Source organism: Lytechinus pictus, chromosome 4 (assembly GCF_037042905.1).
Source record: "Lytechinus pictus isolate F3 Inbred chromosome 4, Lp3.0, whole genome shotgun sequence".
Lineage (NCBI taxonomy): Eukaryota > Metazoa > Echinodermata > Echinoidea > Temnopleuroida > Toxopneustidae > Lytechinus > Lytechinus pictus.
Genome location: NC_087248.1, coordinates 20511811 through 20539699, shown reverse-complemented (window position 1 = coordinate 20539699; position 27889 = coordinate 20511811). Strand labels below are relative to the sequence as shown.

Genomic DNA, 27889 nt, shown 5'->3' with positions numbered 1-27889 from the left:
CAAAATAATGATGTGTAAAGGTAAAACCAACGACCGACGGACCCGACATAACAATAAAATATCGCTGTACTTGTTTAGGGGTTCATTTCGGGAATACTTGCCAAGAGTATCGTTTTGTTTCCAATACTTGTTAAGGGTCGGTTTGAGACGCCAATACTTGTTAAGGGGTGCAGTTTGAGAATATGGAAAATACGTGTTTGGGTGCTTTTCGAGACCCCATGGTCGCGCATGGTATCCACTCGTCAATGGAAGTGCCCCCCCCCCCCCCGGCCTTCACTTCTCTCAGTGCGTATTCAGAACTATTACTGTATTCTCATTGATCCCCCTGGAGTTGTAAAAAACCCATAAAGGCAAAATATTATATTTTCATCGGCAGCACATGTGCATTAATTACATCATCATAAATTAAGTACATCAGGGTCCATGATCAGAAAAAGCGTATACCCATTAAACCTCGCCAGATGGGGCTTAATTGTCCCAAAATAAAAATTTTATTTTTGTCTCGTTTCGAAATTTCATTTTTATTTTGGCTGCTATATGCTTCAAGCACATATTTGCTTACTGTATATAGTTTGCCTATGCATTTTACTCATTATATATATATATTTTTATATATTGTATTTCTCCAGTCACTACATATACGATTGTCACTTGTATTATGATCATGTCTCAAGCATTGTAAATTTGTTTTGTATATTATTCCAATAAATGCAAAAAAATCCTGCAAAAAAAGCCACATCACCACATAGTTGAACCATTCCAACTATTTATACGATCAATACGATCGCCTCGACTGATCTGATACGATTAATTATTCCGCGATTATAATTAAGGCCCTTGGAACCGGGGGTGCAAAGCACCCCCAAGATTTTACAATGGGGTGCGGCGTGCATTATTTTCCATGTAGGCAGCTCCCCCTGGAATTCTGGTATAGGTGTCGAATTGGATAAATGTAGGAAAATTACCAACATTTTGTATTGGAACCTTTTTTAATGTTTTTCTTTTGCTTTGTCAAATTTTCCTCAGCACCGCCACCAAAAAAAAAAATCGTGACAGTGTGAACTTGGCACTTTTTTTTCAATCATAAAAAATCATTATATTATTTTCCCGCATGAGTTTTGAAATATTGACACGTACGCCAGAATCTCTTTGGTCCTAATATGAAGCATAAATTTCCACGTCTATAAAACAACAGTTATCATTCGTTTTTCCTATAGTTATAGCAGGGAAATGGGAGTTACAATTCCATTGATAAATAAGTCTAAAATGTTATGCCAATCAAGATGCAAGTCCCGGATGCAAGTAATGTCTTTGTCCTGCTCATGTCGCAGTCATTCACATTTTTTCAACGGTTGAACTGCTCGTGCACACTCTGTATGCGTATAGGCCTTTCCCGGAGGCCTTTCTTCCTCTCATTTGTTATAAAATTTCATCTTTTTATCAATTCTTTCTACTTGGTTACTGTCTATGAAGGGGTAGCAAGTTGATCTCCCATGGGGTGCCCCTATCTATTGCTGCATCATTTGTATCCATTTCTCTTTGACCATCCATTTCTTGGGAAAATACATCAATTGGATGATCCATTTATATATGCCTATCCATCCATTCTTTCAGTCATCCATCCACCGGTCGTGCTGATGGTTTGATTATAGCATGGACCTAATAGGTCCATGATTGTATAAAGTATAAAGCGCCCTACTATATCATTATAGGCTACCCCCACCCCCTCCCCATACTACATAAAAACTCGGCGACCCATGTACACATTTCAAAGCAGACGTAATGTACATGCACAATTCCCTTGTACATGTTGCACCTTGCTGCTTCTCCAGGTTTGCTTAGTCTTCTTTCACATACGTTGTTGCACTTTGCCCCACGGCGTGCCTTGTAAAGTTCTGTTTAAGACTCTACATGCTGGTCGGCCCTGGAAATCACAACTCTGAAGCACGTGCACCGCGCAATACTCAACTTCTCATTTTTCCATATCTCGATGCAAGCTTTCTTGTGTGGATGCAAAAATAAGAGTTTTCCCAGAAATCTTGTCCCTGACGTCATGTCTGCCCCCCCTCATTTTTTGACTCATGACGCCTTTACTCTGCTTGTTCGACCTTGAGCCGTTGGTCCCCTGGTTGCTTGCTCACAGGCATTCGTGCTTTCTTAGCAGTCAGGTAAAAACCTCGGCACAGAAATAACAGAAATTAGCAACTTGATGCGTACGTTGGTCACATTCATGCTATCACGGTCTACACAATGTAGACTACACGTACGTACTTCGCATCAACAGGTTTCTCAGCTCACCTTTTGACCTCGCGAGTTCAATCTAAACAAACGAAGAGTAGTCAAGTGTTGCATTGGGATTGTATCTTCGTTATGTTTTACTACAGGCCTATATTTAACCCCGCATTGGGGTTGCATCTTCGTTATGTTTTACTATAGGCCTATATTTAACCCCGCATTGGGGTTGCATATTCGTTATGTTTTACTATAGGCATATATGATTGCATCTTCGTTATGTTTTACTATAGGCCTATATTTAACCCCGTATTAAACAAACCCTGTTTTATATCGTAGAACCTGCTCTGAAAGTAATCGTTTTTCTCTTCGCCCTTTCCCTTCATGCTTGGCTGTAGACAGAATGGTGGTGGCCGTCTGTTTAGAGTTTTAAATATTTTTGGTCTAACTTTTTTTTTCCAATTTCTCCTCTGTACTTTGAGAGTGGATCTAAATAATCTGAAACTGACTGAAACATTCAGGAAAGATAAAAAAACACCAAAATATCAAATTAGGGTATGTTGTATCCATATCCCTTTGTGATGGCTCTCCTGATTCTCTTTTACCAATCCACTTCTTTCTTTCTTCTCTCTCCTCCCTCCCCCTTTCCTTTGGGGAGGGCCAAGGAGTCCAGTGAGCTGCGCTATAGCGCCTCGCTGTAGTTCCCGTATATGTATCACGCCAAGCTATACATGAAGGGAAAGGTGCATAAAAGAGCTACAATCCACATGAATAAAGATCAAACTCGGAACTCGGCCCTTGCCCATCTCTGGGATTCTCGTATCTCTTTTAGTCTTGGAGTACTTTCAGATTCATGACATAAGAGTCCGAAAGTAAGCCGTATTGGGCAATCCTTTGCTTCGTCATTCACGTCAGATAATCAACGTGTCTGAATCCTTTTTCATGCGTACGATACATTTATGGATATAGCTCAATATAGTATTCTTATCCTGTGTGTGCTATCGCAAATAGTGGATTATATCTGAAACTAATGCAGAGCGCAAGCATGTCGCTAGCCGCCTAGCATCGGCTCATTGAGCTTGCACGCACCGTTCGATGTTTGCTTTCTACTCAGCTACAGAGTACTGCACTTTGTTGATACGGGGATTTCTTGATACTGCGCATGCGCCATGACGTATTTCATCAATATGCATGAGTCGTAATGAATATGCATGATTCGAACGGTGTTCTAATATCAATTTATTTTTTAACCCGAGAGGGCGTCAATAAGAAAGTTCAAACTTTTATCGTTTAACCGACATTTGTTATAATATATGTTTCACCCCTCAATATCATGAGAATAATAAAGTTATGCAAGTTTCTTTTCCGTGATAAAATAGAGCAATAATATAGGTATTTAATGAATGTAATAATTTCAAAATTGATTCATTGCCCTTGTCTGAGATCAACCAATCATACACTATACCTTTAAGAATAAATGACTGATATCAATAATGATGGAAATTGATATCTTTATTAATAAAATATCACATGCTCTATAAATTAAATCCATTTCAGTTACTTCAATGAACATGGACAGCAGCAGGAGCAACAACAGCATCAGCAGCTGAAACTACAACTGCAGTAAGAGATGCAACAACCACACCGACAACATCAACAGCAGCAGGAGCTCCAACAACCATGCAGGGAACATCGGGCGCAACATAAATAACTTCATCAAGAGATGCAACAACCACAGTGGTAAACATCAACAGCAGTAGCAACAACGACAGTAGAAACAAAGCCAACAGCAAGGATTCTAACAAGCAATCATACAAGCAACAACATAAGCGACAACATCAATAGATGCATCAGGAGATGCAACAGCCACACTCGTAAACAGCAGCAGTAGCAGCGATGACAACAGCAACCACACAGGCAACACCTTGAGCAACATCAGTAGCAAAAATAACTAATTGCACCAGGAGATGCAACAACCACACCCACAACACCAAGAGCAGCAAAAACAAACAGCAATTCCAGCAATCACGATGACAACAGCAGCAGCAACACCAACAACACTAATGAACATTGAAAAAACTTGTACAAAAGTCAATGAGGTCGCATTTTTCAGACATTATCAGACATTATTGATTAAAAAATGCACAATGATTTATTTGGGTTAAAGTAAATTATGTTAGAAAAAATGTGTACATTTGAAGATGTTTCCTATGTATTGATTGATATAATATAGTTTTAAAGATGAAAATATTATTCTTGAAATGTCTACTTTTTATTTGTCATTGACTAAAAATAAATACATTTTCTTTGAATTTTCTCAATGAAATGAAAAATAAGCAATTTATTAAAATGTTATTTTCAAAATCAACTGAAATTGATCGATTTTAGCTGCAAAGGCCCTCAAAAGGCTGATTAGTCGGTGAAAATAAGTTTTGTCGGTAGGTGAAGGCCACCGACAAAATTAGTCGGTGGTTTCCAATAATTTGTCGGAGAAAATCACCGACAAATTTTCATGAAATGGAATTTAGTCGGTGATGGCAAAATTGTCGGTGAAAATGAAATTAGTCGGTGAAAATCACATTTAGTCGGAGAAAACCACCGACTAATTGTTTGATGAAACGCCCCCCAGGAATTGTTCATTCAAACAATCAATGGCAAACCTTTGTGTTATAGAGTCCTGGGATTTGAATCCTCTACCTAGTTTTTTTTACGTGTAGTCCCATACCTTGTTTTTCATGTTGATGTCACACTCTGCACTTATGAGAATCCTCGCACATGTTATATGACCGTACAGGCAGGCGATATGAAGAGGTGTTTCTCCACACTGTAAGCACAAAAACAAGATATATCACTACCATTAGTATATCATCATCATCATTATCATCATCATCATCATCATCATCATTATTATTACTATCATTATCATCATCATCATCATCATTATCATTACTATTTCTATCAATATCATCATCAGCAGCAGCATCATCATCACTTACAAGTATTAATACAGTTTCAAGTGCTTATTTTACATATTTACATTTGTGGATACATTTATCATATTTAACAAAACATGAATGAAAGAAACTAAAAAAAATTACATCAAACACTGGATTCAAATCCACCTTTATTTGAGAATGTTCTTAACTTGACCCTTTTCATTCAAAGAAATCTTGATTTCAAACTCATCATAATATAATGATCAGAAATGATAGATCTGATCTTTGCTACAATTTATTTACTTACACTATTTTTTATGTTGGGATTTGAGCCTGCTTTCAAGAGTATTCTTGTGCTTTGATTGTGACCATGCTGACAGGATAAGTGGATAGCTTTCTGACCATTCTACAAATCAAAGGAAAAAGAATAAAGGAACATTAATACGAATGCTGATTGAGTACTTTGTCTACATCAAATAAGACCAAAGAGTTATGATGAATTTATCAATAGGTTTGTAAGCCCCCCCCCCCCTTAACCCTAAAAGGCTCAGGGGGTGGATTCCGCCCCCCTCTACATTTTTCACTATAAATCTACTGCGCGAAATTGTCTAACCGCGCTGCTCGCTGACTTTTTACTTTCAGATCTCGCGCAACTTTTGAGACCAAATTTGCGATGCCCGGGTACTTTTTTTTTGTTTCTAGGGTCAGTCGGGATGCAACAAATGTACAAATTTTGGCTTAAATAATCAGGATAGAAGTATCTGAATCTTGTTAATTTGAAAACTCATCCGAATCTTCATAAACCAATATTTCAACTATGTTTATTGGTGACAAATGCCAGGTTTATAAAATGGATATTACAAGTATCTAGCCTTAGAAAAACTCAAAGGCCCATATTCTGAAGTCGAGTTTAAATTAAACCCAGGTTTAAAGTTGTGGTTTAACTATGGAGAGCCAATTGGGGCACAAACCCCTAACAGTACACATCCAATTTATCAACTCATTTGACACTCAAAATATCTGTGAATGACATCTGAATTATTTAAGTATTTTTTATGAAAGCAAAAGAAAACAAAATAGTAAACATAAGAAATATACAATATAAACAATTTTTTTTTTTTTTGGCTCCCCATAACTTTAGTGCAGAGTTAGACCGTGGTCTAAGTTAAACCTGACTTCAGAATACCGGCCAAAATATTTATGTTTTGCATTTATTTCTAACCAGATTAAAAACTCAAAATCACTCATTTTTCTGACCACGCTTGTGTACAGCAATACAGGCGAGTATTCACCATCCTGGGCATCAACACTGTGGTTAACCTTTTCTTTCAAATTTACTTAAAGGGGAATGCAACCCAAATTAAAACTTGTTTTTATAAGAAAAAGAAAAATCAGACAAGTTGATAGGTGAAAGTTTGAACAATATTAGACAAACAACAAGAAAATTATGCATTTTAAAAAGTTGTAAATATTGGTAATCACTATACTAATGGAGACTTCAAATTGGCCGCATATGGGATGTCATAGTGATGTATGGCAAGGACTACTCTTCCATGTACTCCAATACATATTATGGCTAAAATGTCGTTTTTCCCAAAAGTTTTATTTCAAATTATATTTTTCTTTCATGAGGACATTAAACAATATACTACCTTGGTTATATTTAGATTACTGCCCCAGGGGAATGGGTACTTAGAGAAAACCACAAATCCCTGATAATAAAGTACATGGCCTATGGGAAAGTTGTCCTTGCCCCTTCCCAACATAACATTTTATGGCCAAGGCTGGATTCCCCTTTAATATAACTTCATTTTATCTTATTATCCAAATCATCAAAGATGATAATCAAATGAACATACATGTAATTCACGAGGATACCAATATACATACAGTTGTGCTCAAAAGTCAGTGAACCCCTTTTATACAAAATGCACTCCTTCATGCTGAGTGTTGAATGTAGATGACAGCACTGCAATGTTTGACGAGCCCAGAGAAACAAACTTAATTGAATACATAACATTTAATCACCTGACTTCGTAATTGAATATCTAAAACATGGCAGGACTTGAACACTCAAGATTTTGATTTTCTTGTGGGGTTCACTAACTTTCGAGCACCACTGTATATTATTCATACATGTTTGTACATGTATACTTATATGTGTCTGTGCATATTATACATTACTGTACTATATATTATTTATTACTTGTTTATTATTACTGATGTTTGTTCTTGTTTGTTAATAGGGCCACAAGGAAGACCACCAAGTTGGTGATAATAAATGAATGAATGAATGAATAAATGAATAAATGAATAAATGGATGAACGGACGAATGAATAGATAAATAGATAGATAGATCGATAGATAGATAGATGATAGATAGATAGATAGATACATGTAGATAGATAGATAGATAGATAGAAAGATAGATAGATAGATAGATAGATAAATAAATAAATGGATGAACGGACGGAAGGATGAATGAATGAATAAATTAATAAATAAATAAATACATTCATGCATCTGTAAAATGTTGAGGATTATACCTTATTGCTGGTGTGAATATCAGCCTTTCCAATCTTGATAAGCACATCCAAAGATTGACTGAAGCCATTCATAGCACCCTCATGCACACAGGTATTGCCATTCTGAAGAGGTATAACAAAAACATAATTATGGGTCTGTTTCATAAAGAACTGTATACAGAATTTCTAAAACATTAAAAAAGTTTTAATACTGCATCAGCCAATCAAATTGAGGGATTTCAGTAGCTTTTAACTTTTATTGTAAATTTGTGATCATAAAACTGATGAAAAAATAAAGACAAACCAAAGCTGAAGCTGAAAATGGTAAATTGATACCTAATAAGCTACAAGGCACAGCGATGCAAGTTTTATGCATATTCACCACTCGCCAGCTGGGTATTAGCTAAATAAAATATCAAATTAGGGGATTACTAAAATGGGTTTTAATGTGCTTTAATTATGAAACATCATACTGCATCCGAGGGTTGTGATGACTGAGATTTCTATGTAGAAAACAAAATTTTCTTGATTTCGAGATAATGAATTCCATTTTTTTTTTCGAGATAATGAATTCCATTTTTTTTTTACAGTTTGCACAGGAAAATTACAAAACCATTTTTTCGTGATTTTTTTTGTCTGGCTCTTATTTGACCAAGAATGCACATTATAATGCAGATTTATTCTCCTCAATAGAATACGAAAAGAATATTTGTTTTAAATGTTACATGATCACAAAACAATGGTTTCCATTAAGAATGAAATAAGAGCATTTCCTTTCAAAAGTAGTGTAATTAGCCAACCAACTAGTCTACATGTACATGTATGACCAGGGCCCCGTTGTACAAAGAGTTACGATTGATCCGATCAATTGTAACTCTATGGAAATCCATCAGTGTCATAATTTTTTCTACAGGAAATTTGCAAAATGTCCTTTGTAATCAAAGGAGAACACCCCAAATTGTCAAGAAATAAATGAATTTATGGATATGCATTCATATTTGGATTTTTTTTTTAACAAACATGCATTTCATATGTTGACTTTGCTGGCTTTCCATAGTTGCGATTGATCGAATCAATCGTAACTCTTTGTACAATGGGGCCCTGCCTGAATTTTGTCATATTTACACAAGGCCATTTTTTTCTAAATATGGTACATTTCTATCTAGTACATAAAAAATAAAAGGGCACAAAACTATCAAAAGCCTATGAGATGAGCATTAATCCAAACAATAAAGGCTATGGCCTTGAATTGATACACTTGAACCCACAATATATCCACACCAAAAATGCGTCTGCTTTGCAAGACTAAGCACCGACCTTCGACCCCCAGCTAGAGTTCTCACCTCCCCCTCCGGTACACCAACAAACTATCATTTGAGGTTGCTCCCACAATAGCCCCGATTCAACACCTCTGACACCCAATATCGGGACAACAGTGGGTTAAACCATCAGTGCATGGAAGTTGGTTAAAAAGATTTGGTTGATTTTCTAAGGACGGATCAATCACATTTAGATTAAAGAGGAATTTCACAGCCCCCCTCGAGGGTTTCATATTCCTTTCATTGAAAAAAATCAATGGGGAAATAATTCAATAGAAAAATTATGCGAGTCAATAGAGATGTTTGTGCATCTTAAGTAAAGAAGACCACTTCCAGTTCTCAGGAGGGGGGGGGGGGGCTGTGTCAACATCTTTTCATAGGTTCCTCTTCGCTTTGGAATGCAACATTTGCGGGTTCCATAAAGGATATGTTGGTTTTTATAAAAACTGAAATATTTGACCGCATAAAGAGCCACAATGTGATTGAAAGAGTCAGCAATTTACCCCTAAAGTACATCTCCCTATATTAAAAACCCCTATCTTATCATCAAATCTGATCAGCAATATGTCTTCCTACTACAAACTGTAACAGTTTTCTGTCCATAAAGCTTTAATCGAGCATGATTGAATTGCCTTGTACAGTAATGAACACATTCAAAAAGTTAATTACTGCATTTCTGGATATTTTCAAGCATTGCAATTCATTGAATTTAAGGCACTTACAAATACTACCTTAATAAAGGTGAAAATCAAAGAAGTTCCTTTTTTCTTTTTCAAATATATAAAAAAAATAGCTCATAAAGTTGTCAGTTAAATATTTGATGTCAGTCCTTCCTGAATGAATAATTCAATTTTTTTGGTTAGTTTGTCTGATTGGTTGATAGTAGAAACAGTAATATTAGCCAAAATGAGCATGCAACTCCAGTTTTGATAAGCCAAATGTTGCAAGTTTAGCAATAAATCCCAACTTTGGCATGAAGTAGCCATACTGCCATTCTAAAAATAGTAAAACTATAACCCACTGAAGATTACCTGTTAAAAGAAAAAGTAATCACTGGTTATTTGATGATTACACTTACTTCATCTTGCCCGTCCACGTCGCAACCCTCGCTGATTAGCGCCCTCACAGCTTCGACATGTCCATCTGGTGCTATCGCTTTGTGCAATGCAGTACAGCCATACTGAAGATAACATAAAAAATAATGCAATATGAGCTCTAACAGATTCTGATACTTTTGGTAAATGGTGATTTTTTTTTTTACCTGATTGCTAAGAAAGCAACAATGCTTTAAAGTAAGCAACCAGGGGACTGACAGCTTAAGGTCCTCTCTGAGGTACCTGATGAGGATAAATGCCCTACAAAAGGTCACTAGCCCATCAAGTGGGAATCGAACCGAGGTACCTGGAATCCGAATCCCCATTCTACCGACTTGAGCTACATGTATCACATCTCCTCTTGGTTATCAATGAAAATAGTCAAATACATGTACTCTTGTTAATGATAGAGAGATTGGCTTCATGTCTAAAAGTGTCAATTTTTTCTCCATACTCACCTTAAAAGATTATTAGAGTATGTATAAAAAAAGGGCATGCCCCATCAAACATGTCAACACATTTTTAATACTAATGATGTCTAAAAAACCCTTTCTTATTCTTGTATATTGCGTGTACATAAAAAATAAACTTAAATGTAGACTTTGCCAATGATTTTCTATGCAAATGTGTACAATGAAAATGTTCACTTACTGTATCGACTTTATCAAGCTCGCATCCCTTTGCAATGCAGACTCTGATAGCCTTGACTTGGCCATAGTGGGCTGCATAGTGAAGAGCTGTCCTCCCATACTGAAGATGGGGATGGAAAGAAGAGATAAAGAGATGAAGATGAGGGGGGGGGGATGAGGAAGAGGTAGAAAGAGGAGAGTATTAAAATGAAAGGGAAAGATACATACAGAAAGACAACATGAGAAATAGATGTCAATAATTTTTGATTGTTACATATACATGTACAACAAATAATTTTTTATAAATTCCTTGGTAAAAAAGAAGAGCTACATTTATATACATGTACACAGTTCTGTAAAATTAAATGAATTAGTTTTAATCTTAATTACAGAACTGTTTATATTCACATTCAGGTGTTGATCGCTCTAACAATGTACTATGTTTAGGGAAGTCTTATAAATCACAAGTATTTTCTTCACTTTTTCAATACAAGAAGGGTAAAATGCAGCAGAATATACATGTAGGTATATCATAATGGCTATTGAATTTAATCTTACCAAAGAGATGTAGATCAATATTGATTATGAAGTCATTAAACAATGTATCTTGGCTGGATAGACATCACAATAAAACATTTGTGAAATCAAATAAACAGCATATATTTAGCAAAAATGTCAGCATGTCAATGTCAGCGTTTCAAGGATACTCCCCTTTGAGAAGGTGATGTGAATTCCCGAGAGCAAGTCTTTCAAACAAACTATCTTGTTTCCATGACAACCATGGTAACATAATACTGTTGTATGCTCACAATCACATTAGCTCCGTGACCTTGAGACGTTAACAAGGCTTCTTGCTGACTGGATTTCCATAAACAATGTTGTGCAAACAGCTGATGAATAGCTTCCCACTTTACAGTACAGTACAGTACTGTACATGTACCCCCTCCTCTTTGAGCCAAAACTTTGAACCACGCCCCCCCTCCCCCCCCCCCCCCTCCTCAGCCCCCACCGTGAATGACCAATCTTTTAGAGGTTTCATGTTTGGCTTTTATAAGATTATGTAGGATACATGTAGTTGCCCCCATATTCACATGAGAAACTTTATCTTTTGCTTTGCTTGTAATAGAAAACAATTTTCAGAGATGTGGTGTTTCCTCTCTTGTAGAAGTTCGGTGTCTAAAAACCCAGTGAAAAATCCAAATTCTTGGCATCTTTTTTTTTCCATGTGAAAAGCATCTACATAATGTACAAATTTCTTCAATTTCATATAAAAATTCCTGATTCAGCCCCTGGATTACAATACATTTTATAATGTACTTATTTGTAATAATGACAATATAGGAATGCGGAGAGCATCTACAGTACATGGACAGTACAATTTCTTCTCATTCTATTACAAACTTTTATGGAAGATGTCATGGCGGATCAGTTTGGGGTCAAAGGTCAAAGGCATGTTTGCACACACAGCACGATACCTCAGACTCTTTAGCCCGAAGATCACTATGAGAGAAGATTCACGCAGAGATACAAAGTGCCTTTAAGTACTTAACATCACAGGGCTCGAGCGGTGGGAGTCAAAAGGGGACAAGAGAGCTTAGGTTTGACTAATTTGCTTTCTCTGCTGTCCAGTATCAGTGTCCTGACAACCGCAATTACTGAATTCAGTTTGGAGAAGTGTCAGTATGACTTTCATACAAATAATGAATTTTGTTTATAATCAGTAGTTTTTTTTAATATTTCTGAAAGATGATATCACCAAAATAAAATAGAAATATATTTGAAAAGGAGTTAGAATATTTCATAAAAATTTGTATAACAGTACGTCAGAGTTTTACATAAAAAACAACTGGGTTTTTTTTCGAGATAGCTCTCTACGGGGAAGTGACACAAAAATAATAATCTAATGACCCATCAAAGGGAATTGATAAAAAAAGGGTGAGGGGGAACAACATTTCCTCTGGAGCTGGAGTTATATTCCCTAAATGGACCTACCACTGACTGTTTCTTTCAGTCAGCGAAAAAGGAAAAATTCATTACTAAATTATACATGGTGTACATCTACTATAAACCACTTCCACGATAAATTGTTCGTGTTTATTGTTTAATAACAATAGAGTTAAATCAAGCAAACACACATTATCAGCATTCAATTCTTCCTACATTATATATTCAGGTATACATGTACATGTATAATGCAAGATGCATACCTTGTCCGCTTCAAAGGTAGCCCCGTGCCGGAGGAGCTGTTCGATTTCTTCCCAGTTCCCTTTTCCGGCCGAGCTCCTCAATCGCTCGTTGAGGGCGCTAATCGATCCAGATGCCATTCTGAATCCCTCCGGTTGGCCCTAGCCTAGGACTTCAGCAAGAAGGCTACGAGAACACGCATGGTGCGACTCCATGATTCACGATCTGCAGGAACAGAACAAGGGAAAATTAAACCTTTGTTATAAGCTACTGCTGAAAAAAGTGTTTCTAATTTTAATGGAGATTTACATGTATAATGGCAACAACTTACACTGTACTCCACAATCTACAAAATTTCAGTGAAGCCTTTAAAAAATGTTGTTCTTTACCTGTCGTAATGAATTGAAAATCTACAAGTAGGCCTAGTATGTATGCATTGGTTTTAAATGAATATCGGTGACCCAGGAACTGTTGCAAAAATAGGTATGTTTAGAGGTCAAGTTTACCCCAAAGAAATATTAATTTAAATGAATGGTAAAAAATCAAACTAGCATAATGCTGACAATTTCAGCAAAATCGGATGTAAAAAAGTTTGACATTTAAAAAAATATTTTTTACAAAACAGTTATAGGCACAACTCGGTGACATGCAAATGAGAGATTCGATGATGTCCCTCACTCACTATTTCTGAGTGGATGGCGTCATCAGTCTTCTCATTTGCATACCAACCAGGATGTACATATAATTGTTTTGTGAAATTAAGCAAAACTTTAAAATGTCATAACTTTCTTATTTTACATCCGATTTTGATGAAATTTTCAATGTTTTGCTCGTTAGATTTTTCTTTATTTATTAAAATCAAATTTTTGTTGGGATGGACTTAAAAGCAACTTAAAGTGTACAAGTCTCTGTGGTAAAAAAACAAGTTGTTTGATTTTTTGGAGTTGTGTTTGATTAACGCTCTTTGTGCAATGTCCCCACCCCTGATCAATCAAGGAATTCATCATCAGTACCAATTGTATAACAGAAAATAAGAAACAAATAAACTTTACAGAACTATCACAATATGCCGATTTCAACACGAATCAATGCTCAAACTTGACAGAATTGTGTGATTCTGTCAAACTGAAGAGTATGCATTCTTCCAATCTACAGTGTAAAATGATGGAAGTGTTTCATAAAGTGTCCTATCAGTGATTTTCACTGATAAATTTGTTCTCAGCCAATCAGATACAAGGATTTCAGTAGCTTATAACAGTGGTCAGAGAAAACCTGGTCTATGAAACACTCCATCCCAGAGAAGCATGTAGGCCTATTGGGCCTCACAAGAGGAATGCCATCCACGCAGAGAATCATATACAATCTGACTGGAAAATTTAATGCCACTGACTTTTATATGATTATATCACAATGCCATTAATCACCAAACTGTCAAACAAAACTTGGCCATGGCTGTATGGTATCACAAGATCAGAGCCAGGTTAAGTCATGTCTGACTCCTTCAAGAAGAATTCACTCTAGAAAATATCGTGATATTAAAGGTAAAGTACAGTGTAGATGTTAAAAGATGGGTGTGGCTCAGTGGATAAGTCTGTGGAGTTTAAACCACAGGGTCCCAGGTTCAAATCCCACCAGAACATTAATTACCTATAGAATAGCAAGACATTTGTCTGCAATTGCCATTCTCCATCCAGGTGTAAGGTACGATAATGGATATCAGTATAAAGCATTTGAAAGCCTGCATCTCGGCTACGTGACCACCCGGGTAGCAACAGATGCCGCATGGATCATAACATGAAAAATTATCATTACCAATTTCTTCAACCACTTTGGATAAGAAGAATGTCGGCTCAAACAAAAAATGAAAAATAAAATTTTCACAATGAATTGATGGTAGAAAATATATTCAATGGCTACACCAGTAATCATGAATGGATGTAATTCCCATTATTAACCCTTTTACCAACATTTAGATAGGCTTTGATTATTTGATGAAAAGCTGCAATATGTTAAAATCAACAAAGGAAGAGCATTGTCTACAATACCATACATTAGTTGACCTGTATACAACAATGCAATAATTTTACAAACACCAAAAACAGGAAACACTTTTAGGGAGGTTTTCATTTTTCAAAGAGAAAATACCTCAGGCCTAAATGTACAATGTATGCTTGATCTCTGACCTCGAATAGTTGTTTGTTGTTTTTCAAAACCAATAACAAATCAGACAATGATGTTTTAATTTCTTTATTGAAAAATCGTGATCCTGATGATGAAGAGCCAAGAGAGGTTTTTCAAAAAGCTTTTTCTTTTCTCCTACATGTATGCACAAAAATTATTGGTCATTAATAGCCCATTCAGGGATCATGTTTCCTTTATCCATGGACCTACATGTACTACTCCGACAGAGTAGTAGGTCCATGCTTTATCAAAAGTTTTTTTTTTAATCTTTCAATATCCTTTTTTATCAAAAGTTCCTGGTCATTTAAAAAAAGAAGGCTTCTTTCTGAAAAGGTCCAAACTAGGCTCATTACCACTCATTATACTGAGCCTAATTTCTGAAATGACCAACAGCCATTAATGACAAAGGAAACATATAACCACTAATGGGATAATGACCAACAATTTGTTATTGCCTAAATTGTTATTATGAAAATGGGCAAATATGCCAACACAATAAAAACTCAAGTAGAGTCTATAATGAAACACAAGTCAAAGGGTCATTGAGCTCCAGAAAAGTAGGGTTGTTTCTACTAGATTCAGAAGGGAAGGGGGGGGGGCTAATTATATGTAGGCAAAAAAAGGCATGGTGGCAGAGGATAGTTGCCCTCCATTAAAATTAAAAATATAGAAAAAAGGACACAAAGATATCTCCATGTACACAATAGCCCTCCTAACTTTCATGAGTCTCTACATTGCTACTGGGCCAGAAAAACAAAATTGTAATTTGGCATGAAGAGAAATTCATGAAGCATACATGGAATTTAATAGAAAATAATTGACCATATACATGCAATAATCACTACACATACTGTACACGTGTAGCTTGAAAAGAATTAGGAACATGGGAACTTCATTCATACATGTAGGAACTTCATTCATGATATTTATAATAAAATTATTTCAATTACAAAATATTCACTGAAATATTGTTACTTTGCCTACAGCTACAGTAGTCATAAAAATGATAACAATGGATTGCCAATTGACGATTATTTTACAATCAAGGAAAACTGATCAATGCAACCATGGATAGAACTATAAAAATGTCTTTGAAAACAGTGAGGAAAGCATTGATTTTAAAATGCACCCTGGGGAGCCTACAATGTAAATACATTTGGGCAACATCAAGGAGGAAGTAACATGAAGTTTAACTGAAGTGCTTATTAAAATCACTGGGTCTTTTAATATTTTTACAAATTTTAGTGCTGTAAATTCATCCTGACAATAGCTAAATTTATTATTGAACAAAAAAAAAACAGAAATATTGGAAGGTTGACTAAAATCCATCAATGAAAAAGAGATATGATTTATCTTTTTTTTCAAATTTATTTTTAATTTGTGATAAGTTGTGATATCACAGCCTACACTATACATGTACATACATGTATACTGCTTCACATGTCATGTTGTTGTTTTATAATGGTTCATGAGGACTGAAATGTTTTTTCATAAAACCATACATGTACATGTACCTACGATGTAGGCCTACATGTACATGAGAAATACATGCTTCAATATTGAATGCACAGGTATTTTTAGTTTTCTGAGGAAATAGCATTCTACAAAAATTCACATCACATGAAATATGGAAGATATGTTCAATTAAATTTTCAATTCAATTTGCATTTATTTCATTCTCGATAAAAACAATTATAAAGCAAGGTATGAGAAACAATATATTTACAAGCCAGAGTAAAAATGAAAATGAAATGGGAAACTGCATAAATAAAGCCAAGTGGCCTTGTGTAAGCGCAGTTCCCAAAACATTAATAACATGACATGGTATAGAGAAACAATAAGATAAAGAATTAAACATGATATATAAACAAGAAAAAAATACATTAAAAAAACATAAAAAAGTTTATGTGACAGAACATTTGAACAATTAAAGAAAAAAAAATTTGGACAGATTTTCGTCAACCTTCGCTCATTTGTTTGAACATTGTATTTTATCTCTCTCTCTCAAAAAAACAAACACCTTTACATACATCAGGATAAACTTCCCTTTTAAAGCTGAAATTTCTGTCATTTACAATGCACAAGATCAACTGTCCATATCAATTACCCACTAAACTAAAGTGCAAATGTTTGGTTTGCTTGCCATTCACAGTACCAATACAAACATTTCTGTTAATAATGGACACCTATAAATAAAGGTATGGTATTAAACCTACTCCCTCACTGCATGTAGCATGGAAGAGACTTTGTAAAACTTAAAGATAACTGAACATTAGTATACTCTTACCTTTTCAAATTGATAAATCCACTCATAAATGATCCCCAAGCAGCTAAATGTAATACTATGGTTGAACTTTGAGTCAAATCTTTTTGCAATGTCCCGATGCTGTAAAATGATCCATTAGCGTAGGTCATAGCACCGTTAAATACCACTCTACCCGAGAGGCTTTATGTTTGGATACCACTTCACACAAAACATGATTCACAGAGTGGTTCCTATTCCCACTCAACAGAGTTCTTGCGTAAAGAAAAGATTCAAGTAGTCTTGGTATTCAGACAATTTCAAAGATATCAGAATAAATATCTGAAAATAAGTCCAGGAGATCGCAAGAAGTATGCTAGTGAAGCGATCTTTTATTCACTGGTTCGGTTTTAGTGGTTTAGGGGGAACCAGTTCAGAAAAGTAAAATGAGAATGGAGTCCAGGATGGAGTCCCAGAGAGCTTGGCACTTTAACAATGGGTCTGCACATACAGACTACACATACGCATGGTGTTTTCGTCACAGACACTACACACACTGACAGGGGTACGCTTACCAATCAATGAAGTGCAACAGTCCGCTATTGTTACCCTTCTGAAGTCAAGCTTTCTTTTGGATCAAGGACCAAGAAAAGACCTATTGTTCGATCACTCAGATGAGCATTTGGCACTTGTATTATTGCGTTTGGAGTCTGGGTTCGTTTTTCTCATCACTGAAATGGTAATCGGAGGAATGCCAACATTTTATAGGCGATGAAACAATACACCTTTGAGCAGAGGGAAAGATGGTATTTCAATGTCTACAGGGAGAATACTGTAAAATCATCATGAACATGAAAATGTTTGAACATACAGTGTAGAAATACCATGCTCCAATTTATCTGATTTTCCTTTGTGTTCCATTTTAAAGAAACCGAGATCAACAAATCAAAAACAAATTAGTCACATCAAATGAAATTATTCAATCATTCACGATTTATTGATCAAGATTCAAGGATAAAAGTCTGTACACTGAGTCACTGAACAATATGTACATGTAACCTGTCAGAGGCACAGGTTACATATGATTCCATTGGGCCCAAGTTGGCAAATGAAATGCAGCTATTGCCAATAAACCGACAAAGTAATACCAGAATGAATGTCGGAAGTAAAGTACATGTAAAATTAATAAGACTTTAGTCATGGACCTACATGTACATGTACCAATTGACCAGATGTCAGATTTGAGAAGAAAAAAACTATTTTTACAAATATCCATCATGTGTCATGGGAGGTGTCAATAGGTGGTTTCAAACCGCCTCGATCACAAGAATCCCCGTTAAATTACGAGAACATTTTTAGGCTAAAAAATACCCATTGATTATTCCTGCATTCACACCGCCCCGAAACATACCCTTCGGGATAAATTCCTGAAGTTAGGGGCATGCGCAGTAGGCCTATGGTCTAATAAGCAGGCAAGGCGCGAGATTCAAAACCACTAGCCCAGCAGCCACCCATGGCGCCCGCGCCCAACGACACGCTGGGCTAAAAGTTCCCGTAAATTGCTTTCACATTGCCAAAATACCTGCGACCTTGGAAAAATCCTCGCAAAAGTTCTCGTAATTTCGCCAAGTACCTACTATTTAGCGGGTATTTTCTTTTGGGGAAATTACGCGTAGTTTGCTTTCACATTACCAAAATACCTGGTATTTTCTGATCGGGGTAAATTTCCCGATCAGAGAATACCTGGAACTGACGAACTTCGAGGCGGTCTGAAACCATCTGTTATTTTGGTAGAATGAATAAATCTTGGTAGAAAAGCTCAGGTCAAACATTCTTTGTGACAGGCTTCAAGTCTTGGAAGTGTAATTGGGTTTAATTTAAGGATTAGTAAATATTACAAAGTATAATCTGATTGCTCTTTGATCCCACTTGATAAGACCTTTAATCCAACCTTAATCCTTTTCTTCGTCAAGAATGCTTCATGTCTGAAGTGGCAATAGGTTTTCGCAACAACTGTGCAGGTCTACACTTTCTACAAAGTAGAGAATCTATGTGGTGTCAATATTTTGGTATATGTACATGACAAAGTAGCACTGATCAGCACTGATATAAAGTTTTTATTCTCTATAGTAGATCTGTAAATTACCATAGTAACAGTCAATAGAGATAAGTGCTCCTTGGGCAATCAAAACCAATGATTTCAGAGCTGACATATGAACATCCTCAGTTCACAACCCCACCCAGTCAAAAACTGTAAGACTAGAAATGAAATGAAGCCCCCCCCCCCCCACCACAAAATACAGAGTGCTCAGAGAGTAGTTTTATCAGGGATGCCAACAGCAACCCAATATTAAAATTTGCAGTATTTTGGAGAATTAATATTTTTCACTTTCCCCAATGTGTATATCTTTTTTTTGGAAATATTTTCCATAAAACCTGCAGCATTCTTTCATAAAAAATAAAGTATGCAATAAAGGAACAGTCAGCACCTCTGTATTTAATACTCTCCTTCAAATTTGATTGGAATTTGGATCACTTGGAGAAAAGATTTCAATACATGTATTTGCAAAGAATGTGCAGAACTGTGACAACATTTAATATAGATGTACGGTTTTAGAGGCACATATATTTTTCACATCTTGCGAGGTTGTTTCAAAGAGACAAAATATTAAAACTGATTTTTAACGTGTATGCCTATGAAAACTGTCCAATATTAAAAATATTGGACATAATGAATATTTTGCCCCGCCCACAAGATGATAATTGGTTAATAAATGATAGTGCACATGAAGCTATTGTTACGTCACAATAAAATTGCATTGCGTCAGTTTATTGAATTCAAATGCGCTTGCACTATAGCTAGCGCATCTTTACAGAGATTTGTTTTAAAAAAATACTCAATACTCAGTCGCCATGCTCATGAATTTACAGGATTAACATAAAATGGTAAATAAAACCCCCCTTTTTTTGCTTTATTATTTTATGTTTCGTTTTGTGGGAGTATCTAAATAATACTAAATAATATTGGATGACCAATTTTCGTGGGATGCGTAGAAATATTGTTAATACTCGCTGAAGAACAATATTGGATTCGTCTCCGACTCATCCAATATTGTTCTTCAGCTCGTACAATATTTATACGCATCCCACTTAAGGCCATCCAATATTCCCTAATACTACATTTATAAGACATTTTGTTATACCAGAAAAAAACATTCACTGAAGGCTGAAATACATTTCTAAAAAAAAACTACATGTCATGCATACTGTACATACACCAGGGAAGTGTTATAGAAGGAAATGAAACTCGAAAAGTAAGATTTTATTGGCCCCTTTAGGCAAATCCGAAGTGAAATTGAGAGGGGACACCCTGCTGATAAGTCTCTCACCAGCCCCCAAAATACCCCTGCAGGCCGCAATGATTACGCAACCAAGGCTTACTTTTATCGCTTTCCCTGCCTCGCTCCTAATCTCCGCTCTCCTAGCCAAACGACTTCGTCTTTTGATCTCACTACCTCGGAGCCGATAACATGACGTCATTTACATGATTTCTCAATAGCTGAGTTCAGAGTGAAAAGTTATATGTACACGTTTTGGCTGCGCACTACTCTGTTGATTGCTGGAGACATGCGTAGTTATCACATTCGCACCCAGTGTAGTCTAACGATTCAGCCGATATCTCATTCATCAAATTCACTTTTCGTAAACCGGAGTAACAAGGTTTGTTATCTATTTGTTTACATTTTTGTATATGATATGATATATAGATTTCATTGTATGACCCGCTAATCTTGGCTATTCTTCTGTTATATGTAAGTGAAGAGGAATAAAATATCTTTATGATGGTAGTTGTCTCATTGGCGTGTTCTCGCGTGCCTAAAAGTTATGGTACTTCAAAGTTGGTTGATTTTCACCGAAATTTCCAGTTTGGCCGTTGATCGACTCGATTCGAGCGCCACGCGTGCATGGAAAGCGACTTTCGTGCAGCTGAATAATGGTATAAGATTGCATGGAAATGACCATGATTTATTTATTTCAGTTTATGTTCCATTATTAAATCATTAAATGCTGTGTTTGGTGGGCTTTGGGAAGTTTCATTTTAAGTTCAGTTTCGATGGGAACGATTTTGCGTGCGGCTCAGGCTGCACATCTACCGGGATAGCGTAGGCCCGGAGCGCAGGCTTACGAGGTGTATACAGTCCCCGAAGACGAAGTCTCGTTGCAATGACAATGCAGGAGACTAACTTGTTAAGTTTTAAAGATATTTGAATTCAATTATTTATCTTGAAATCGGCATCCATCTTAGCAGATAAGCGTATCCCATATTGCACTGCGCGAGTCCTGTACTTCCGCACTGTCGCGACCGTGAGCGGACTTTACGACCGACCGCAGGGGATCATTTTACGAGCTTGCCTGATAGAGTGGGATTAAGCCAATTATGGAGAATAACAACGGCTCCGCGCATGCTACAAAGGGAACTTTTCGAATTTCATTTCCTTCTATAACACTTCCCTGCATACACCATACCATGCATACACATTCAAAGCAAATAATTGTGTATAATTCAGTGTAGCTTTAGGCCACACAGCAAATCTGTAATCAATTTAATTTTTTGCGGAAGGAATAACAACTTTCAAATTTCAAGCACGGATTTCAAAAGAATGTTTTTCTTGAGTTACACCCATGTATCCTTTCTGTCAACAATGAGCCTCCAAAAGGTTATTCAGTTTCAAGCTAAAAATTGTTTTTGAAAGGCTTAGAACCCCCCCCCCCCCATGAGGGCAATCAGTAGGCGGGGGGGGGGTGACATTTATTTTTAAAGTCAGTACGAGTTCATAACAGGAGGTTAACCCACTACACATCAATGTAGCGAAATTACGCATTCATACAATTCAATTCAATGATTGAGATAATTGCTTTTCTTTTTTTCTTCACACTTGTATTGAGGAGCAAATCATACTCTGTACAATGTATTTGGGTGCTGCTATAAAAATAAAGTACTGTTTATTGTAGTTACACTGCCTGCCCAAACAGTACTTGCAATTCGTATTAAGAAAAGCATGATTCAAGGAAAATACTACAAATCAATTATTTCTATTAGTTTCTAAGTAAATTACATCAATTTAATAATGGCAAAGTTACCAAAGTTGTTTATATTTCAATTTTCATAAATAATTTGTGAAACAGGTCCCCAGAAATTCCCCTGATCAGCTTTTATACTGTAACTTCCTTGGTTTCATGAAACATTTCCTACATGTATTCCCACATTAAAACCAAGGGAAAAGAGATAAAAACAGCAAAGGGTGAGTCACTTCCCCCATAGAAATGTTGTACCCCTATATGAACCAAAAAACAGGAAAAATAGCTACCCCTCAATTTTTTTTCTCTCCTGAATCTATAGTCAAAATTCAAAATGCAAATTTCAGTTTTGTTAGGACCTCAAAAATCATTTGTTTCTTGTTTTTAAATACATGTAGGCCTATAAGACAGCATTATTACAATGTACATTCAAACAACTATAAGGTTTAAACAATCCATTTTAGAAAGAGATCTGTTCTCCACAAGAACCAGAACTTTAGATGTGACTGACATAATGAGACAGAGGATGATGTTTAAAATCTGATGTGACATGATCACGTACAGCTCATAAAGCCAGGAGGCTGGATACCTCCATGTATTGGTAATGATAGGGGAGGTGAAAAACCTCATCAACTTTCCATCACTCATAAACCTGATCACCGTCAACACCATCACGCCCAATCTAGCCATCAAGACATGACGGAGGAAAGATGATTAATCATCAGAAAATATACATCCCAGAAACATACCGGTACTATGGTCTAGTCTGCTGGGCAAACCCTTCACTCGACTCGAGTTAAGGGTCTGAATATGCAGCCTACTCATGCCTTGTGTACTGAAGGCTCTCTCGCTCAGGCAAGTTTTGTATGTGCTAGTCTTTGCGTGGAGGCACACTTATTGATCAAAGTTCCAATCAGGGTCTGTACCTGCAGACTAACTATGGTCTACCACGCCCTACAAATATCCAGGTACAGTACATTGGTGCAATGTACAGTGGTGCTCAAAAGTTAGTGAACCCCACCAGAAAATGAACCATTTATCAAATTGTTCAATTTTTTGCCATGTTTCATGTTTGATTGTGAAGTCGGGCGATGAAATATTATTTACGTATTCAACACTCCGCATGAAAGAGTACATTTTGTGGTGGGGCTCACTAATTATGAACTCAACTGTACAGTAAGCTACAAGGGGCAATCAGCCAAGTCCACAATTTCCACAAATTTATTAATATAATATTCAACATATCTGGAAACAACAGATAAAGAGATTTTTTAATTAAACAAGATACAGTGCATTCTGTATTAAAGATCTCCAACAAAAATTAAGAAAACAAAAAAATATTTAAAAACTATGATCTATAGGCGGATCATCATTAGGGATGAATGCACATGATTTTCAGGCAGAATAATTTTCTGTGTACGTAATCTACATAATTAAACAAAACTAAACATTAGCATGTTTAATCCTCTCTTTGTAAAGTGGAATATTTGTGCCTAAAAGCATAGAGCAGGACCTATTAAATAGTCACCCCAAATATTTCTATTGAAAAAATCATCCTAAAAGTAATATTGAAAAAATAATTCTGCAATCCACAACATACTGTACAGCAAGTATAGAATCTTCCCGACTATCTTTTCCTGGTTCGAAGGTTGATCTATCCAATAAAAATCTACCAATTTTCTGCCATTCTGATTAATGCTCTTATGAACTACAAACAAAGGGTCTTTGCAAGATGATGTGAAATGTAAAGATAAAAAGTTTCAATATCCGATAGAGAGACACAAGATTGTAAAAGCTAACATTTGTTTTCAATTTTTCATCTGAAAACTGTAAAGCCTCTATCGAGGCACACATGTGTACAATATAATAATAACATTGTGCCTCGGAATAGATTGTTTCTAGATGGCAGTATACAAATGCCTATTATCATTATTATTATTACAATGTACATGTATGAAGGCACTTCATGCCTCAAAGAATCCAGCTGCTCCTCCAGTTCGCACATATATTTGTAAAAGTCTAATATATGAAAAGCCAGTTATCACTCTGCAATATCTGAATTCATACTCACGAGTCCATTAAGTACTGTTAATTACATGTAGGGGGTATGGATGTATTCTTGCATAGCCATGGAAAAACGAAAGATACACAACATTCAAGGAAATTTGTATCAAAGATGGCAAGGAAAGTACCGGTATGAACACCAAATTTCAACAAAATACAGCTTCATGATCAACTTATAATGCATCCCACAATAGGCCTACATGTACATGTAATATGACTTCCTCTTTTATTTGTATTTTTTTTCCAGGATGTTGTTTGTTGTTGTTATTTTAAATAGGCAAACTAGTCAGTTATGACTATTGTTGCCTTGTAAATTTGCTTTCCCTTTTTTTTCAAAAAGAATGATTTCTTTGTTCAATCTATCTCAGTTAAAAAAAGTAAAGGAAAGATAGGAAAGAAAAGTTCCTAGGAAATCGTGCAAGACCACCTCTCCTGGAAAAAGACCCTTCTCTTCTTAATGCAGGCATCTACATTATTTTGTGCAGTTAATGAAATTGCCAATTATTTTTATTTTTTCTGATGAGTAGGGAGTGTATTTTGACAACTACATGTACATGTACATGTAGAGACAATATTTATGTATGGAGTTGTGTATGAGATTGTTATAAATATGTAGTCTAAAGCCTAACTAAATATTCAGAGAACAATCTGGAGCTTATACACGAGTATCGCTACAGAAGACACTGGACATACATTGTACATTAGTGTATAGGGAACTGCCTTTTCTCCAGCTCATAATGCATTGATGGCACTGTACATCAGGCTTTATTAATTGGAAATTGAGATGGCTCTCATTACACATGCTTCTCTGTGTTTTTTTTTTCTAAAGTAAACAGCATTAGTGTCTAACATTAAAGCGCCTAACATCTGGTTTCTCTATTCTATGTGCATTACAGTTTGGAGTTTTTGAACCACAAGATGTAGAAATCAGAGTCATTTGTAAACAAGTCAAATATTTTGTACTACCAGGCCAAACTTAGATGGTTGCAAAGCGAAAATATGTTATTTACTTTGTAGTAGGCCTGAGTAAAAGCATTCAATAAATTTTTAACGACCTCTAAACAACAAACTTTACAATTTTTCAAAATGTATACATGTATCTCTGTTTTTTTCTTTCTAAAGTAAACATAATAGTGTCTTATACATTAAAGCGTTTTATGATATTTATCGACCGAAACAATTATTTTACGATTCGTGATATTTATCGGCCGATGCAAGTATTTTTGAAATTATTTTAGAATTTTAAGATAAAACAAACAAGGAATTTAGTCTTGGCACTTGGGTCTGCTTGGCCTTGGGGGTCTTGTCTTGTCTTGTCTTGGGTAATGGGTTAAGTCGGCATATGCAGCCCGGACCATCCCTTTAACCACAATTTGTCTCCTGACAACAACTTTTGACTTTTGTTTACACCACAAATGAATTATCACACTCACACAGTCACAAGACATGACAAGTCTCTCCATAGAACATTATCCAATGCACTTTTCCAGAACTCCGGTAAAGCCATAAGTTAATTTTTAAAGTCATATCCTCACACTCAATGTCATAATTCATATCATGCAGTTGCAGAAAATCAAGCAGCTCGCAGAATTCAGAACTGTACCGCGGTGCACAGCGACAACCACCACGTCCCACGCCCACGGGCACGGTCGCGTCCGCACGGCGTCGACAGCCGTCTCCGCCTCGAGTCAAAACCTCTCTGCACCTGCAACATAAATTCTCTTTAAGCTAGTTTCAGAAAACAACGTTAATATAGTTAGACTCACCTTTATGTTCTAACGAATTTCCTATTCAAACTGAAGAAATAAATTCTGATATATGGTACTTTATGACTACTTTCTAAAGAAGAAATCGCCACAATCGGAAAAATTTGCCAGTGCCTATTATTATGCGTCGCGTTGCGAAGTATGCCCCCAAAAGGGACTGGAGATGGCGCTAGAACTTCTCTCTCTGAAAATATTTTTTTTCATTACTAATCAGGAAATAGGTGATATTTCTGAATCTTCTCATGTTCAACTGAATTTTCTTTCTTTAATGAAGAGGGGATATCTGATGCAATTAGTTTTTTTGTGCAAGTTTTTGGAATATAAACATCGACTTAAACATGGGATATTGTTGCTTATACTTGAGCGCATCTTGTGTATGATTAGTACACTAAAATCCAACCAAAAGTGCCCAAAATTAAAGAAAAACTTACCAGAATCTGCACTGGATGGATTTCTGGTATACAAATTACACACAAGATGGACTTGTGTACAAGCAACAATCCCAATATCCCATGTTTAACTCAAACTTTCTATTTCAAAGACTCGTACAAAAAAAATCATAGATTTACAATTTTTCTAAATCTTTGACTAGCCATGTACACAAATTTTGATAAATTGCAATACTATTGGTATCTGCTTATATATCTGTGGGCGTTTCATAAAGCTGTTCGTAAGTTACGAGCAACTTTATGAAAGACTGGTGATCCTTTCTTGTGTTAATGGTATGTACCAAAATATTCATTGGCAATGGTTTGGTGTTTCATAAAGCTGTACATAAGTTAGGAGCTACTTTAAGAACGACTCGTGATCCTTTCTTGTGGTAAATGATAAACACCAAAATTTCATTGATGTTGTTTCAGTGCCCAAGAAAGGATCACCAGTCGTTCATAAATTTGTTTGTGATTTACGAACAGCTTTATGAAAACGCCTACCATGACTTGAGACTTGTACAGGGCTACCAACGTGAACAAGAAACATTTCAGTATTTTAAAAGCTGAAAATCAGTATTTTGGTGAGGAAATGAGTACTTTTTAAGAAATACCAAGGACAACACATACAAATGGGACTTAAGAAATCAGTATTTTGCATGAACTATTCCATCAGTACTCTCCTCATTTTTCAGTACTAAGAACAGAATATCAATACTACTTTGCAGCTCCGCTTGTAGTATTGAAATTATATCAAAAATGATTGTCTCCATATTCACTTCATCAAAGTACAAGGAAATAACACAAATGGGGCACAGTTCTTATTTTAATAGACAATTTTTTATTGTTAAGTTTGTATTCAATCAGATAATACATGAAAAGTATGTACACATTTCATAGTATAGGCATAATGGAAACAATTATAGAAAGCACATATCATTACATTATCAACACCAGAGCTTGCTATGCATTATGCATTAAATAAAATCATCAATATATGTACCATAGACAAGGAATTCGGTACTATTACAAATTAGCGGCATTGTGTCAGAAGAGCATTAGGAAAGTCAATGGAACTAGGCCCCTTTGGCACATAAGACCAATGAAATATGGATAAAAAATGCTTTAAAAGTACTTCACATTTAGCAAACAATAAATTTAAAGGTAAACCACTTAAAATGTTTAAATAAATAATTTGAAATAAAAACA

At 35.8% G+C, this 27889-nt stretch overlaps 1 protein-coding gene across 2 annotated transcripts; it reads right to left on the bottom strand.

Annotated features, from left to right (window-relative positions):
• Window positions 1-1005: 1005 nt before the first annotated feature.
• On the bottom strand, window positions 1006-26388 carry LOC129259387 (ankyrin repeat domain-containing protein 6-like). 2 transcript variants are annotated; one of them, XM_064098600.1, is made up of 8 exons: window positions 26253-26388; window positions 17919-18074; window positions 12944-13145; window positions 10759-10857; window positions 10092-10193; window positions 7716-7817; window positions 5476-5574; window positions 1011-5056 (listed from the first exon to the last, which is right to left on the bottom strand). In XM_064098600.1, exons 3-8 carry the CDS (start codon window positions 13058-13060, stop codon window positions 4940-4942), a joined length of 636 nt encoding a protein of 211 aa, XP_063954670.1. In that variant the 5' UTR covers window positions 13061-13145; window positions 17919-18074; window positions 26253-26388; the 3' UTR covers window positions 1011-4939. The 2 variants fall into 2 exon arrangements, with proteins under 2 accessions (XP_063954668.1, XP_063954670.1); XM_064098598.1 differs by lacking the exons at window positions 17919-18074; window positions 26253-26388 and adding an exon at window positions 17389-17592 and having other exon boundaries at window positions 1006-5056.
• Window positions 26389-27889: the final 1501 nt, after the last annotated feature.

What these genes read in the sequence shown, in the direction of transcription:
- LOC129259387 (XM_064098600.1), bottom strand. Translation starts at nt 13,060, where the DNA reads ATGGCATCTGGATCGATTAGCGCCCTCAACGAGCGATTGAGGAGCTCG. An exon ending in CTACCTTTGAAGCGGACAAG is followed by an intron (nt 10,858 to 12,943) that starts GTATGCATCTTG and finishes CCCCATCTTCAG; the next exon opens with TATGGGAGGACAGCTCTTCA. An exon ending in AGCTTGATAAAGTCGATACA is followed by an intron (nt 10,194 to 10,758) that starts GTAAGTGAACAT and finishes TGTTATCTTCAG; the next exon opens with TATGGCTGTACTGCATTGCA.